Below are 15871 nucleotides of genomic sequence, written 5' to 3' on the forward strand. Positions count from 1 at the left end.
CATCGCAATGCATTTTCTACCACAGTTCATCCACTATAATGCTAAAGAATTATGACTGATTTTTAGTTCAAAACATGTATATTTTTTTTTTTGTTCTCGCTCTGGACTGGTAGACCCTTAGTTCTCCTTTCCATTAGCATAATTGCTTTTAAATGTATGACAAATGACCTAACATCAAGAAGTTCTGAATTATTTTCTTCTTCAAGGACTAGAAGTAGTGTGTTCTGCAGAACAGTTTTTACCAGCAATTCTCTGATTTTTGGTATATATAAGCATGAATTATCCCATGCTACAAATCTAGAAATGCTTAAATTGCTTTAAGGTTCTGTCATCATAACTTTGTCATTTGAGGATTGAATGCATATTTCACAAGAGTTGTGTAACTGTTGTAAATCTTGTTCTCTCAGTCACACTGAGTAGCAGGCTGACGTGAACTCTGAGACTTCATTTCATGGGATGCTTTTAGAAAAAGCTTTTATAGTAATAGCTATCTAATAACTTTTAGATACGTTTACAGGTAATTGTATTTACAGATCGGAAATTTCTGATATGAAAATGAAACTTTGGTAACTACAGAGAAGGATTATATTTTAATCTAAACCATTGCAATGAGAACTTTTTTGTGTTCGCAGGGTTTTTTTTGTCTGTTTCTGCAAGGCTAGCTGAATTAAGACAGAAATAATAATGGATGTTCTTGTTTGATTTTGTTGATTGGGTAGACAAAGCCTTTTATGTTAAATGTGGCCTAAAAGGCAGAAAAATAATGAAGAATCTGCAGAATTTAGAGTATCTTATAGAGAACTAAATATTTTTAATAACAGGTAAGGCTGCTACCAAAAAAACCTGGTAACAGATAATGTCTACCTAGTAACAATCATTTCATTGTGCTAAAGCAAAATGTTTTTTGTATTTTCATGTAAAATAGAAAATGACCACTAGCTGTGTTTTCTCCAAGCTCTGCATTAAGGACTGATATAAAGTTTACAGGCAGTCAGTAAGCTAACTTTCTTTCGAAGTTTAAAGAGGAGCCTTGTATTTGTGTTAAGTTTTAAACAAAAATGCAGTTTTTATGTCTCAGTCTTCGTATGTCCTGACCTACTGAACAAAATGCTTCAGAGTTTAAAAACAGTCTTCTGAAACCACATCTGGCTTTTAGCCTTGACAACTCCTTTTATCACATCAATTACTTGGGAAACTTCCATCCGCTTTTATACTGTTTTGCAAATGAGGCAACCAAGCAGGATTCTCCTCCTGTTTACTGTTTGCCTGCGTCCACAGGAAAAAGGCAGAGGGGATTTAGATTAGTCCTATGTTAGAAAAGAAGGTTACTATTTTGCCTTTGGATTATTGTACAAGTCTTTTTGGCAATCAGTGGAATACATCTAAGGGAAACTTCTTCCCAAAATGGATATAAAACTAGGAAAAGAAGGCTTCTAATTCTTTTTGAGACTGTTGAAAGCACAGAAGAAAGCTCTGCAGCTTTACAGCTGGTAAGTACTCTCATGTATTTGGAAAATAAACTGACCTATCATGATTTAAAAAATCTCTTCAGTCTGACCAGAGAATGAAAATGAGAAACACCACATTGGCAAAGCATACAAGGATAAAAGATTACTCTTATTCTCTGCTTGTTAATGAATCTGATTTAGGCTTGTTTTGGAAGGGTTGTTTTACACCTGAGAGATTCAGGAAAAAATTGTTAAAAAAGTTATTTGCAATTGATGCTTAGTAGTATTCTCTGTCTCAGTGATGAGCTACTTGAATACTTCAGCAATAACAAACTTGTCTTGCTGACATGATGAAAGCCGATACACATTTTTTTAGGAATTGTTTAGTGTTTCAGACCATATACATGATGCAGTACTTTCCATTAATCTGTTTTGTATTGCTGGAGTTTTGAAGCTTTAGAAACATTAGATAATTTTGATATACCATCTGGATGCCAACATTCATCTTGATAGTAATCTACTTTTCTCATTCCCTTGCTTATGATTTATAACTCATAATCTCCTTTAGTGTAGGTTGATATCATTTCAGAATCCACAGATTTCATATTGAAAAATTGTGAGTCCTTCAGAGCCCTTAAAAAGCTGTCTTCATTATCCATCTCTGTTGTCTTTTCATCACCAACTGCTGTTTAGATTGTGTAGAAAGTATGACTTCATGTATGTGATTCTGCCAAGGGATCTCATGCAGAGGAATGATGCCAACAAGTGGCTGCTGAGCAAAGTATGGAATGAGTAGGATCTGCTATTGCAAGGGCAATGTAGGAAATTAGAAGGTTCCTGACTGGAAAGTTGATATTTGAAATGTTCTAGTTTCACTAAGAAAGGAAAGGATGCTAAACAGACTTTATCACTTGAATGGAAGGCAATATTTGTCCAGAGAAGCAGTGAAGTCAGTAGCAGTGAATTCTTTTCTTTACCAATTACTACTATGTGTATAGTGGCAAAATAGGAATACATGAGAAATTACACTTCCTTTTCCTTTCATTCACTGCATTACTGTTACTCTCTTTGATCTGATGATTTTTTTTATCAGATGAATTTTTTATCTAGGTAGTGTATTTTGCTGTCTGGCAAGGTAAGGAAAGGATTTTTAGAACAAAGTTCACGTATTATCACTATGAGTTCAGAAACTATAAAGAAATGCTGCCTATACAGTAGCCTAGTTTACTGCCTTTTTCTAGTATCTACTGATATCCACTATAATACTGCATGTCCAGAGTAGCTTTGTGTTGGATGGGATCTGAAATGATTTCTCTTTCAGTCTCCGGAAATGTTACATAACTTCTAAGGAATTTTAAATAAGGTCTTAAATAAACAATTGGCAAAAATATATGGAGAATTGTATCTAATCAGCTGGACATACTGCTGAAAATTCATTATAAGTTGAGCAAAACTCAGTATGTTCAGTGTAGATTATTACAGTGATTATTAAAGGATAAATCTTCTCATGAAAACTGAAATACATTGTTTAGGCATTTTGCTGGATTCTTTGTGATATTGAACATATCTATTCCTCTCTCTTCTGCAAAACAAATATTTTGCTTAGAGAATGTCATGTAGATGGTTTTGAAAAATAGAATAAATTAAATCTAATATCTGCAGAATAAAAATGTTCTTCAATCTTAACATTTTATTTTCCACACTTTTGCAGGAATTATTTTATTTTCATTTTTTCCTGTTTAAGTCGATGACTTTCAGAGTTGCACAGATTTTTGCAATATGTTCTAATCCTGTCAATTTGTCACGAGTTTCACATACGTTATTTCACTCATAATCCTGCTCCTGTGTTCAGTGGAAGTCAGGCACACGTGCTGTAAGAGAAGGTTTGGCAATAAAAATGTTTTAGTGTATAAATAAGAACAAGATGTTGTCAACTGACAACAGTGTACTTGAAAGGAGAATAGCAAAGAGAGCCTGATAGATAAGGAGTAGTCCACAAATGCAGCCTAATAACACAGAAGTAAATAAAGTTTAAAAGGAATGATAACAGATAAAATCATTATCCCAGAACAGAATGACATGGTAAAGTGCAACAAAAGCTAACTTGATGTTTATGCTTCTAGTGCATGGCTCTCAGCTGCTGTGAGGTCTTGTTTAAGAAGGAAAAAAAAAAAAAGAGCTCAGAAAATATTTCAGGAAATGCAGGGAAAGTAGTGAGTAATTTTATCACAAAGATGAAAGTTTTAAAAAATAAACATGTAAAGAAAACTCTTCAGTGCTCATCTTAGTATGCTTCTTATTAAGGCCTCCCTATTAGACTTAAAGAGCAAATAGAAGTGGTTAAGTATTAAAAATAGAAGCCGTCTCCTGTCTCCAAACATCCCCCATTGTTCCTTCCTCATACAGTAACAGCGAACAAACTTCCTTTCAAAATTTTACAGATCACCTAAACCTACTCCTTTCCTGAAGCAAAATGTATTTTTCAAATTATATACAAATGTATTTTTCATGCTTGCTCTGTAAGTCTGAATAGAACAAAAATGAAAAAAAAAAAGTCCTCTGTGAAGAAGCTAAAATAATTACGAATTCTGTAGTTTACTCCTAAAAAGTTAAACTGCAGTTTTATTAGGAAGGTCAGATATTTCTGGAAGTCTTCCACTGTGCTCAGAAAACAGCTAGGTTCTGCACAGTACAGTGCAGTATACACAGAGATACATTAGCATGGGTAATTATGGCAGCCTGTCATGTTAACCAGGCTGCTAGTTAGCCAAGATAGTTTGGATATCTTTGCATATACAAATATGTCCCCAGTTTTCTTTCCTAGGTTATTATGCTCATGGTTATTTGCAAAAGAAAAAAAAAAAAACAACAAACCAATATATACTGAAAATCAATCAATCTATGTTTTTGGAATTAAGTAATTGAAAGGATAAATGTAATAAATCTATTTCTGGCTTACCCATTCCAAAACCCTTCAACCACAAAGAGGTGATTGATGACTTAGTCGTGTGCTTAGAAGATTTCTCATAAAGCACACCTTAGAGTATTCTTAATCAGAGTATGATTTTTAAAATGTAAAAAATGAGTCTAGTACTATTGTAAAATCTCTTAAAATACTTTCACAGCTAATTCCATGTAACTTAAGAAGTCTGTAACCTTGATCATGTCCCAGGTTTAATTTTTAAACATCCTGAAACAAAGCAAGCATTAATTAGGAATCTCACTTTTGTTGATGGAAATATGCCCATTAGCATCAGGAATGTATTTATTTCCAGAAAATACTTAGAGGTAAGAGTTGAGTCACAAGCTCTGAATGTAGACACTAACCACTGAAATGGTGTCATCCTTCAATGTGAATATTACTGAAGATGTTAATGGCAAGTTCATGGTAACAGTATTAGAGAGAATTAGTAATCAAAATAAATGAGGTGGTTTTCATGAATCAGCCAGTAATCACTCTACTTAACAGCACCCTATGAAGTTCTAAGAACAATAATGGATTATATTGGAAGAAAGTTTTCTTTTTATGAGAGATAACCATTCTACTGAGAGTTAGAACAGGAAAGCTATTCATATAGATTTTGAAGTTTTAGGTAGTTACCATGCCCAAGAATTTCACACGTCAGACTTTGCCTCTGTTAAATGTCCTGCCTTAGTTCCTCAGATTGTTTCCATGGCTACTTCTGTCTTATACCTGATTTAATAGCCCTGAACTCATCCATCATTATACCTAAAACATCTCTTAAAAACCAAGACATGAAGAGATACAGAAAACTCTTTTCTCCTTGCCACACCTCTGCTAACCGGTATGTTTTCCATTGTAAGCTTCATTGTCCCCCTTTTACTCCTCCATTCTAAGTTGATTTTCCTCGCAAGTGTACAAAGTGATTTTATATACATATATATCTGACATTCCATACAGTCCTCTTTGGGCTGTGATACTCCATGCCAATAAATTTTATGGTGGTGGTTATAAAAGTTTTATGTGTCAGCAGTAGGTCAGTGAACATGTTGTTGTTTCCACGAGGAAGCAAATACATTTCAAAGTCTGTTTACTTGACTTTCGTTCTTCCTCTAATGTTTTCTGGTTCTACAACATTTCCCTACATCTTTGGCTCTAAAAAATGCTACTGGTGAGGGGGTGCTGTTATAGAGTGGTGATGCTGGGACTCAGTGCTTGGATTCAGTGCTTCCATTTCCAGTAGTAGCATCACTTTTTCAACTGGTGGATTCTTCCCTTCCCTTCTCCTCTTATAGTTACCTTGGGGAAAAAAAAACCAAGACATTTGAGTAAGTCTGTCTTTAGTATGTTGCTTTATTATTGGTAAGAGTTTATCAAAATGATTTTTCTCTAGCACATTTAGCTATCAGAATTCAGAAGCTGTCTTAGGGGGGAAATTAATTGTGTTCTAAACATCATCACCTTGAAATAAATAGATTTAGGGGAGAAATTTCACAAATTCGGGGCGCAAATTGTAAAAGAAGAATCCTGAGTCCCAGCTGCGCGCATCCATCTATCTTTTGGACCCCAGATACTAGTCTGTTGGTATATTTACTTTCCTTTACATAATTTTACAAATCTAAATCCAAATTACATCACCTACATGGAGGAAAGTTGAATTTTATTCTGTCTGTGGTAGAGGCAAAATAAACCTATTGTGCTGTGGGGGCTTAATTCTTGTGTACTGTATCAGTCGGTACTTACGTAGGTGAACGCTCCTGTTGTTGATCATGGCTGAGAATTGGTGTTCTCTGTATGTTCATATAAATGTGAAATTTCCTCATATTCTTTTTTATTAAGTAAATGATGGTCCTTGAAGTCAGAAATTGAAACACAGACTCTTCACTGCCTGAGCTACACTCCAATGTAAAAGTTGTTTCTCCCTGTATGGGTACCTTGGGTCAGAATAACCTGCTCCGGGCTGAGTCCAGTGCGCTCTGTGCATGCTGCCAGACTAACACTTGCATTGTGCTTTTTTGTTGATAGTGAGGGTTGTAGATTAAACTATTTTTAGATACATTCTAAAGCAATTTGCAAAGTGCATCAGAAGCGCACTACTAAGAGATGATATTAAAATAACGAGTTGTCAGCCTCTGTGTTTATGTGTCTATATATATAAAATAGGTAGAAATCATGCTCATTTTCATTGCCATTGGTGGCAAATTTCAGGAAACTGTAAAGCAAATCATAAAATATAATTATTAAGGGTCTTGTTCCCTGCTTTTCATTTAGCATTTATATGTTAGGTAACGTTTATGAAAATCTTATACATGAAACAAACAAGTTAGACAATTTCTTTCATACCAGACTTGATTTACTGGATGTTGATAGTAAGTTAGAATAATTTCATTTATTAAAATTAACACATGCGGAATGTAATAATGCAGCTTTTCCTAGGCTAAATTCACACTAAAGTACTTTGAATTTTTCCCTGAATAAGAATGTCTTTGTCAGTGTTCCAACGAGAGTCAATAACAACATGCATTTAAGTAGACATCAAGTTGATAAATTGGTTGAAGTGAAGACACACAGTTTGGGATCTCAGTTGTCTGTACTATTTCATTGTATGAAACAATGCCAACATAATATGAGAGTCCTCAAATGGCTTTTTAATTAATCCCCTAGAATAATTAACACAATACAAACTGCTAAAGGCTATTTCCAAAAATTGGACAGTGGTCAGATGAGTGGTGACTGAGGTTGCAAGCTTAAGATGAGAAAGTGCTGAAGGGGCCCCTTCGTATTGTGAAGGTGAATGCTATAAGAGGTTGGCTTTTTGCCTTGCCTTGAATGCCAAGTCCTGCCAGCAAACCTGCTCCAGCGTGGGCTCCTCTCTCCATGGGTCCACAGGTCCTGCCAGGAGCCTGCTCCAGTGTGGGGTCTCCACAGGGTGACAGCCTCCTTCGGGCATATACCTGCTCTGGTGTGGGGTCCTCCCCAGACTGCAGGTGGATATCTGCTCCACCATTAACCTCCATGGGCTGCAGTGGGACAGCCTGCCTCACCATGGTCTTCACCACAGGCTGCCAGGGAATCTCTGCTCTGGTGCCTGGAGCACCTCCTCCCCCTCCTTCACTGACCTGCGTGTCTGCAGAGCTGTTTCTCTCACATGTTCTCACTCCTCTCTCCAGCTACAATTGCTGCAGCAACTTTTTCGCCTTCTTAAATACCTTATCACAGAGGTGCTACCACCATCGCTGATGGGCTCAGCCTTGGCCAGCGGCAGGTCCAACTTGGAGCCGGCTGGCATTGGCTCTATTGGACATAGGGGAAACTTCTGGCATCTTCTCACAGAAGCCACCCCTGTAGCCTCTCTGCTACCAAAACCTTGCCAGGCAAACCCAATACAGGTATTTATGGAAATGCAATTGCATGTAGCAGATAAAGCTGCAATATGGAGTAGATGAGCTTGGGAAAGGGATAGAGAGGAAGAATTTTGGAGCACCATCACCATGCGAACCAGAGGTCTGAAAACTGTAAGCAAGGAAGAGAGGGAGTAATCCACAGCCCTGCTAGGCGATCTCTCTGCTCTTAGGTTACCTCATGGTCACACCTGTGTCTGAGAACAATGTAGTCTATAAATCGCACACCCACAAGGAAATTAATAATCATTTAAATTTATAAAAATGAATACACCTATAGAGATTTTGTCAGCCTTTAAGCACTTGCTGTTGTGTTAGCCTTGTTGAGGCTTCTCAATGATTGAGTGAAGGTGAAATGAATGGTTACAACAGATACATTGTATCTATGTTTGGTTCTAGTTAACCTCTGAATGTAAATTCAGAATTAGGTAGTGCATATTATTCATTAACTTAAACTTTTCACTGGTATGAGGTGGGAAAAAAAAAGAAAGTATACTGATATATTATGTTACAGTGCGTACCATGTAATTTATTCTTACATGAATCTAAAATTTACTTATTGTTTTGGGAATGCTTCAACTCACACTTCTAGAACATTTGTTTCTATGTATGGGGTGAAAAATTCTTAAAAGTCTAATCTACAGAGCAGAACCGTAGACTGAAATCAGTGGAGTTGAAATAGTTATAATTTCTGTGAAATGTGCTATTTAAATTAATTGGGGAGAGGAGGAGCCTGCAAAACAGCTGTTCCCACTTTGTAAAGAGTGCATTGCTTATTAATTAGAATCTGAAAAATAGTTTCTTGAAAAATCTTTCCATGTTGGCTAAATCCAAGGAAATTATTCTTGTAAGACATTTGAATAGAAAGGTAAACTCTATTTTATAACCTTGCTAAATATTTGCATTATACTTTTGTTTCACTTTTTTTGCTTGAGCAAAAGCTTATTTTTCTAGGTTAAATTGATCAAATTGTTTTATCTTGTGTAAACTGTAAACTTCAGTTGAATGATAACGTCAGTATTTTGAATTTTACATTGTTTCAGACTTCAAAGCAGTGTGTCACGTTATTTGTTATAATAATCACAAGCTATGAATCAACCAAAAATGTTGACAAATAATAAAGGAAACCGAGGAACTGCAACAGATCTATAGTGGCAAAGCCTCAGGTGTATTTTATTCTGATGTAAACCAGTGTATTATGATTCTGCATTATGAACAATTTTTCTGTTGAGTGAGGAACCAATTCACAGCCACAGTACACAAATAGATAAGATTTAAGACTTGTGAAGAACAAGGTGAAGTTAAAACATTGAGTTTGCAAGCTGAACTGTACAGCAATATTCTGAAAGGAATTTTTCAAATCACACTTAATAAGTTTTCATATGTGGGTAAATGTAAGGAAAGCTGATCAGGTGGATATTGTTACAGAAAATCTGGAAAACTAAGAGAGTAGAGAGGATGAAGAGGGTTAAAGAAAAGAAACAAACATTGATCAGTCCTTTTTATACCCATTTTTCAGGTGAAACAGGAAATCTTAAAAAGAATACAGGAGAGTAAAAGGTTTGCACAAAATATTTCTTTTGATGCTTTTCTTCTCCACTGTGTTAAGAAAAAGGTGAAAGAATGAATCAGATTTATTGGTCCAAAAGAGCAGATAAATAATAAATGTGCTTTTGCCTGAATGCCCGTTGCACTAAAAGACTGATTCACCGTGCTAGGTGTAGATAGTGGCCAATATACCTTGAGTCATATGTTTAATTGAAATTACTGCTCCCTCTTCTGCTTAGACATTATGGCGCTCCTTCAGATCAACTGAAAATCACCAGATAAATTCCTTTACTGGCACACGTATTCCTGCTAATATAGGTGGGCAACGTTGCTTGAGAATTACACTAACGTGAAACTAGCAAAGTGCAAGTAGCATTAAAGTGAATCAGTCATGAAATCGATAGAGTATAAGGTTGGGTTCACTGCACGATTGTGGTAAGTGGCTTCACTATTGCACATATCAGCCTGTGGTGGTAGTACTCTGAAAGTGGTCTGAGATGAACAGATGGAAAATTTCTCTCTACTATCAGCGCAGCTCATTATTTATTGAACGTTGCCCCCAAAGAATTCTATTTGGTGCAGATGAATCTGAGTTCATAGTTGTATACTGTTGTTAATCTGAGAAAGAAAACATGTTTTTCCAAGACTGAAGAAAAGCAGATGGTTTAGAAATGAGGAAAGAAATGCTAGAAATAATAATCCTAAGAAAGGTAGAATGTATTACAAAAAGGTAGATTTAATTTGCAGAATATCTGTACAGAAATTGCATGAGCAGAAATTGTATATGTTCCATATCTCCCTTTGGGGAAATTTTGGCCAGGATTTTTGTATCTGATTTTGCCTGCTTCATGGACCACAAAAGCAGCTCTAGTCTACTTTTGTGAAATACTTGTGCTGGAATTCTTCATTGTTGAAGAGCAGATTCATTGCTTGTGTTTTGAACCTGAAAAAAGCTTGTGTATTCAAAAACTTGCATATTTAAACTTGCAATTTCAAACCTGGAGTCTACTACCTCACCTTCAAACCTCTGCATCTTGTATCTTTAGATCATTACATCTATGACATTTTAAAAAAGAATAAAAGTTAATATTTTTACTGCTGTCCCCATTCAGAATTCTTAGAAGTGGTGACAGACCCTATATGCAGTGCACTAATAATCTTGGTTAACAGTCTTGACTACCTTAATTTGGACTTCAGACACTATTTATCTGAATAACTTCAGATAAAGCAAAATAGAAGAATGTATAAAAAATAAACTGAGTATAGGGTATGCTATTCTTCAACAAATGTTTGATCAATATATTGATAATATTTTCCTTATTTTCCTTATTTTTTCTGTTATATTTAACTTAATTTCTCCTGAGAATAAAAAAAGGAAAATCTGAAGTCAAAAGCTAAGCAAAAGGAAAGGATATTTCTTGTTCTCAACAAACTTCCAAAATAATTTAGGATTGGAAAATTATTCTTCCTATGTCTGTCCATTTCTCCTAATTATTTTCCAGTTTCCATATTGTTTCTCTTGGTTACGTTGGATATCTCATCTTTTCTGCCTCTGTTCCTCTTTTCTTTAGATTTAGTTGTTGGGGTTTGTTTCGTTTTTTTTCATTTTTAGAATTTTTTTGCATGTAGGTGATCTGTATAATTGACTCTAGATAGATTCCTAAATTCAAGATAATGGCCTTCTATAATGTATTAGCTACTTTAGTTCATGTTATGTTTTCTGTGATTTGGCCTGTTTCTCTCCCATCTTTAGCGTTTCCCCTCAGTTAGGCTAAGGGCTGATATTCAGAGGTTTCTGAATTCTACATTATCCGTTATTTTGTGATGGAGGAAAGGCACCAGAGGCCTGGGCGTGCAAGAAGAGACAAGCGTGGCAGGGGTCAGCCATCACTCGTACACCAAAAGCCCCCGTGCCTGATCTCTGCACTGTGCTCTGTAGCCCTGAGTTAGTTACACATCTCACAGCAAATGGGAAAATTCTGAAGACAAGAAATGCCAATTCAAAGAGGAAAGAGAAGGATACCACCTTTTTTGCTTAGAAATGAAGACCTTTACTCAGGTAGTAGAAGACTCAGGTTAGTTTTGGCTTAGCCTGGAGGGATTTGAATTCACCTCTCCTGTGTTCCAAAGACTGAAATTGCTTCCACTTCTGGATGGTTGCACCTGAAGCAGAGTACGAAAGTGACAGCATAACTCTTGCGAAATGTGTCAAAGCTGAGATGTCTAACACCCATTTTGTATTTACAGATTTGTTAATAAAATACATAAGCAGGTGTATACCTTGGAGCAGGTAGCACAATGGTTTTATGGTTAGTTTTGAAAAGTGTCATCTGGAAAAGACAGACGATTGATGCCATTACCAGCTGCCGAGGGGAAAAATAAGCTTAATTGTACTTCAATTGGATCTTAACGTACTTAAATAATGTTTCCAGATGTGTGATGGTGCACTCCTTTGTAATACTAGGTGGTCTGAGAATGACTGTTCCTTGGTTTTTGCTTTGGGAGTTAAAAAGTGGAGAAAGAGGAAGAATCTTGTTAGAAAACTTTATTTTTTGCAGACTGAGGAGTTCCCAGAAGCACTAAATATGTAGGAGGTTGACAGTGAGGCATGTGGGAGTAAGAAAAAACTTTCATGTAGAAACAAGTGAGCTGGTAACCAGTATTTATACTGCTGATATCGTGCACTAGTACTTGGTTCTGTTCATTAATAGAGAGCGTAACTATTGGGTGTAATGCTGAGTATTATAAATTTCATATCAAATAATCCAAATAGGATGAATTTCTAAGACAAGCATCCTGTTGGCTAAAAGATGCAGCATTCATAGTCTTCTGGTCCCATATGTATGGGTATAATGTATCTCACTTCAAACTAACACACTTGTTCTGGACAGCTTGTGTTAAAATGAGTGCTGCCTTCTCCAGAAGGTGATGATAGTTTCTCAGTTTACCTTTTCAGATTTCAAAGTCTTCATAGTCTGACACCAGTTGATGTAGTCACTGTCTATTCTGAATCATGCAAAACACAGAATGCAAAAAACAGATTTCAGCAGAGGCATGTAAAGCAGGGTTTTCCATATCAAGGTCAGAGAATCCCTGGTGTTTGCAAGCATGGTGGGAAGGAACTAGACAAGATTTAAACATTGCTAAAATGACATTGAAAAAGCACTTGAATGGGAATATCCAGGAGAACATTCCAATCAATAGCACATTTTTTTAAATTATAGATTTATTTCTCTTTTGGAGAAAATGTTTGTTCTATAAAATTTGGCCAGGTACAAAGCTGGGAAACTTGGTTTAATTTACTTGTATTTAAATTTTATTAATTCCTACTGGAAAGTAAGGATTAGCAGAAGTTTGTATCTATATATACCATACAATAATTTCAAGTTTTTTCCACAGCTGAAAGCAATAGCTAGAATATGGGGTTTGTGGAGCTATTTTATTTTGTTTTGTTCTAATTAATTTGAAATCCTGAGCAACTGATGCATATGAACTGCAGTTCTTGAGATTTGTGCTTTATATATTCGTCCTGTAGATATCCATGCTTTAGGAAATGCTGTGTTACACAGAATTCGTGATGGGGCTCTTCATCTTTATGAATGCCACATTTAGTGTATTTTTATTTTATCTCCACCAGACTGATGCAATGGCATCATCAGGCCTCTTCTTCAAAGACGGCAAAAAACGCATTGATTACATCTTGGTCTACAAAAAGTCAAGTCCACAGGTAGAAAAAAGAAGCACGTTTGAGAAGAATTTGAGAGCAGAAGGGTTGATGTTAGAACGAGAGGTGAGTCTTGTAGCTTATGTGGTATAAGAAAACCCTTATAATAATGTCATACTTTATTGGATTTGTAAGTTATTCCTGACAATCTTACAAGCCTTTCCAGTCAGGCTTTGTTTAATACTATTAAATTAAAAAATAACAACAATTGTTTGATAGTGTGCGTTTAACATATTTTGGGACGCATGCTTTTACACATATACACACACGCATGTACCCCCAAAGTATAATCACTTTTAAATTGGAGCAGGTGTAGTGCAGTATAGAGGGAAAACTTCCAGCTCCTTGTGTTTGCAAAACAGAAGAAGCTTCAGTAACTCATGTTGTTGCTTTAATATATCCTCTGTGTCTTTCAGCAGAATGCATGATACTAAATGTCTGTTTTTAAGGGGGTAGAGATTTTCAATGTCAAGTTAATCCATCTCTAGTTTACGTGGCATAATCTGCATTGGATTCTATGAGCTAGACTAGTTTACAATTTAAGTGCTACTGTTGAGGCTTCTGAATTTTCTTGAAATAATTTTTAAAAAAGACTTGTTATTCTAATAGTATTAAAAATTAAATTTGTATTTTATGCAGAGTGCAAAGTTTCACTGTCAAGTCACTCCTTTTTTTTTTTAAATACTGAAACTTTTGAAAACTTTGAGTATTAGAAGGGATTTTTTTTTTTTTTTAGGTTTTTGTTTTTAGTTGCATGGGTGTAATTTTGTCATCTTGACTCCAATCTGTTATAGTTTGTTTTCCCCAAATTCAAAGTTAATATCTCTTCAAGGGTCCTAATACAGTTGCTGGTACCATAGAGATTAATTAATGTTTGTGTCTAGATGCTCACAATCAATCTTCTAAATAAATATTAAAAACAAGGTGTTCTTTGCATTGTCAAAAAATAAATTATAGGGAATTGTGGTTTTACTTGCATTTTATTTTTTCCTTCCCTGCTGTGTGGTAGTGGAGTGTGGTGGATATTCAGGAATTTTCACTTTCCTTCTGTGAAATGATGGGCAAATGCCTTTATTTGTCCATCTAGAACCATTTCACAAGCATGTTAAATTGTTGCTGTTGTGATTGGGATTATCAGTAATGACAGTATTAGTATAAAAAGGAAGGAAAACAAAGCCAGGAAAACAGCCTTGGACTTTTGCTGCTTCATGAATTACTTATAAAACAGGCATATATTGAGTCTATCCTGAAGTGAGCTGCTATACTTCATGTGTCTTTCATCCTGATTTATATTTTTCAACTCAATAGAATTAGCTTACATGTTCTGTGTTAAACAGCTTTTAACTGTTTTGAAAGTCCTTGCAAGTTCTATCTGACAATGTAGCATGTTGAATATTCATAAATAACTGACCTGACAGTAGTTTAAGATTTGTTTTTAAGGATTTTATGAGTTGTGTGGAGCCTAGTAGAAAAAAATTGTCAGATTTGGGGATATTTAGTGAAATCAGAGCAAGCTCAGCTGGAGTCAATTCATAAGTATTGACACTTCAGAAAAAATATATTCTTATAAGATCATAATTCTAGATAACAAGTGTTTTAAATTGTCTTCCAGCAGTATTTTTTTATCCACATCTTTTGAGAAAAAGAAAATCCTAGAAGTAGTATTATTGAACTGTGATATGATTTTATGGAACTGGTAGGTAGAATTGTGAACATTTTAAATTTTCTTAACCCTTTAACTAAATTTTCTTTTACCTTTACTTACCAAACCTTGCTACTTGAGTTTTTTGGAGGCTTTAATCAGACTCAACTCTATCAAAATATTTACTTATAAAAACTCAAGCAAATACATATGGGAGAAGGGTGTGGAACTGAAGTGTTCACAAAAAAAAAGATAACTATAGGAACCTATAATGCTGAAACTCTTGTTCTATCTACAAATAAATTAGTGATGAAAAAATTTGTGTAGAGTATTTCTTGTAATTTTACCAAAAAATCTCAATTCATACAGAGATCACATTTATAACTTCGTAGCAGATATCACAATTACTTAACCATTCCCTGGAGTTACCATTTTGGCAGAGTGGGACTTGCAGCCTTCTCTCAGCTGTTCTTATGTCTCTAGCAGCTGAGTACTGTTCTCCTTAAATGGGAGACACATGGAATGGTCTTCAAACTGCTCTTCTAAGATGATTTTGAGGGGATTTAAAATTAGTTCATTTTTTCCATGTCATAAAATTCTGCATAAAGCCTTTCTTCTGCTGTGTTTAAAAGCAAAGATCTGTCCTACAGATTCCTTTTGACAGTTACTAGTTTACTCATATTGCAGGTTTTGGGAGAAAAAGAAGTTATTAATTTTCCTTTGTGTAGCTCAGAGCACTTAGTGTTTTCAGACTTGCATGGCCACTTCAGGCCTAAAATCAGAATTTGATGCTGAAGAATGTTTTTGGAAAGGTGAAAGCCATAGAGCTTTGAATTATTAATATGTATTTGTTTGTCATTGCTCTTTACAGCCAGCTGTTACAAATAGTGATATCATGTTTGTTAAAATTCACTGTCCATGGGAGACATTGTGCAAATATGCAGAAAGAATGAACATCAGGATGCCTTTCAGGTATTGTGGAAACTATTTTAAGAAACTTGTCATTTAATGCTTAATGTTAAAACTTCATTACTTACCTTAAGGCTAAAATGCAGTCTTTGTTGCATTGTGCCCAGGGATGCTTATATTCAATTTAGTGGGATGATATGGAGAGAGGAGAAACAAGTAAGAGGTGCTGTTCTTTTC

General features: G+C 35.3%; 1 protein-coding gene across 2 annotated transcripts in view; it reads left to right on the forward strand.

Moving 5' to 3' along the window:
- The window catches only part of ANO3 (anoctamin 3), a 195856-nt gene that overhangs the window by 124121 nt on the left and 55864 nt on the right, over positions 1–15871 (forward strand). The window contains exons 5-6 of one of the 2 annotated variants that reach the window (XM_068398620.1): positions 12997–13149; positions 15597–15697. In XM_068398620.1, the coding sequence (XP_068254721.1) occupies positions 12997–13149; positions 15597–15697 (254 nt within the window). Of the gene's footprint in view, positions 1–2558; positions 2667–12996; positions 13150–15596; positions 15698–15871 lie in introns of those variants that run through there. The other variant, XM_068398621.1, reaches the window with a different exon arrangement.

The sequence above is a fragment of the Nyctibius grandis genome, chromosome 4 (genome assembly GCF_013368605.1).
Source record: "Nyctibius grandis isolate bNycGra1 chromosome 4, bNycGra1.pri, whole genome shotgun sequence".
Taxonomy (NCBI): Eukaryota; Metazoa; Chordata; class Aves; order Nyctibiiformes; family Nyctibiidae; genus Nyctibius; species Nyctibius grandis.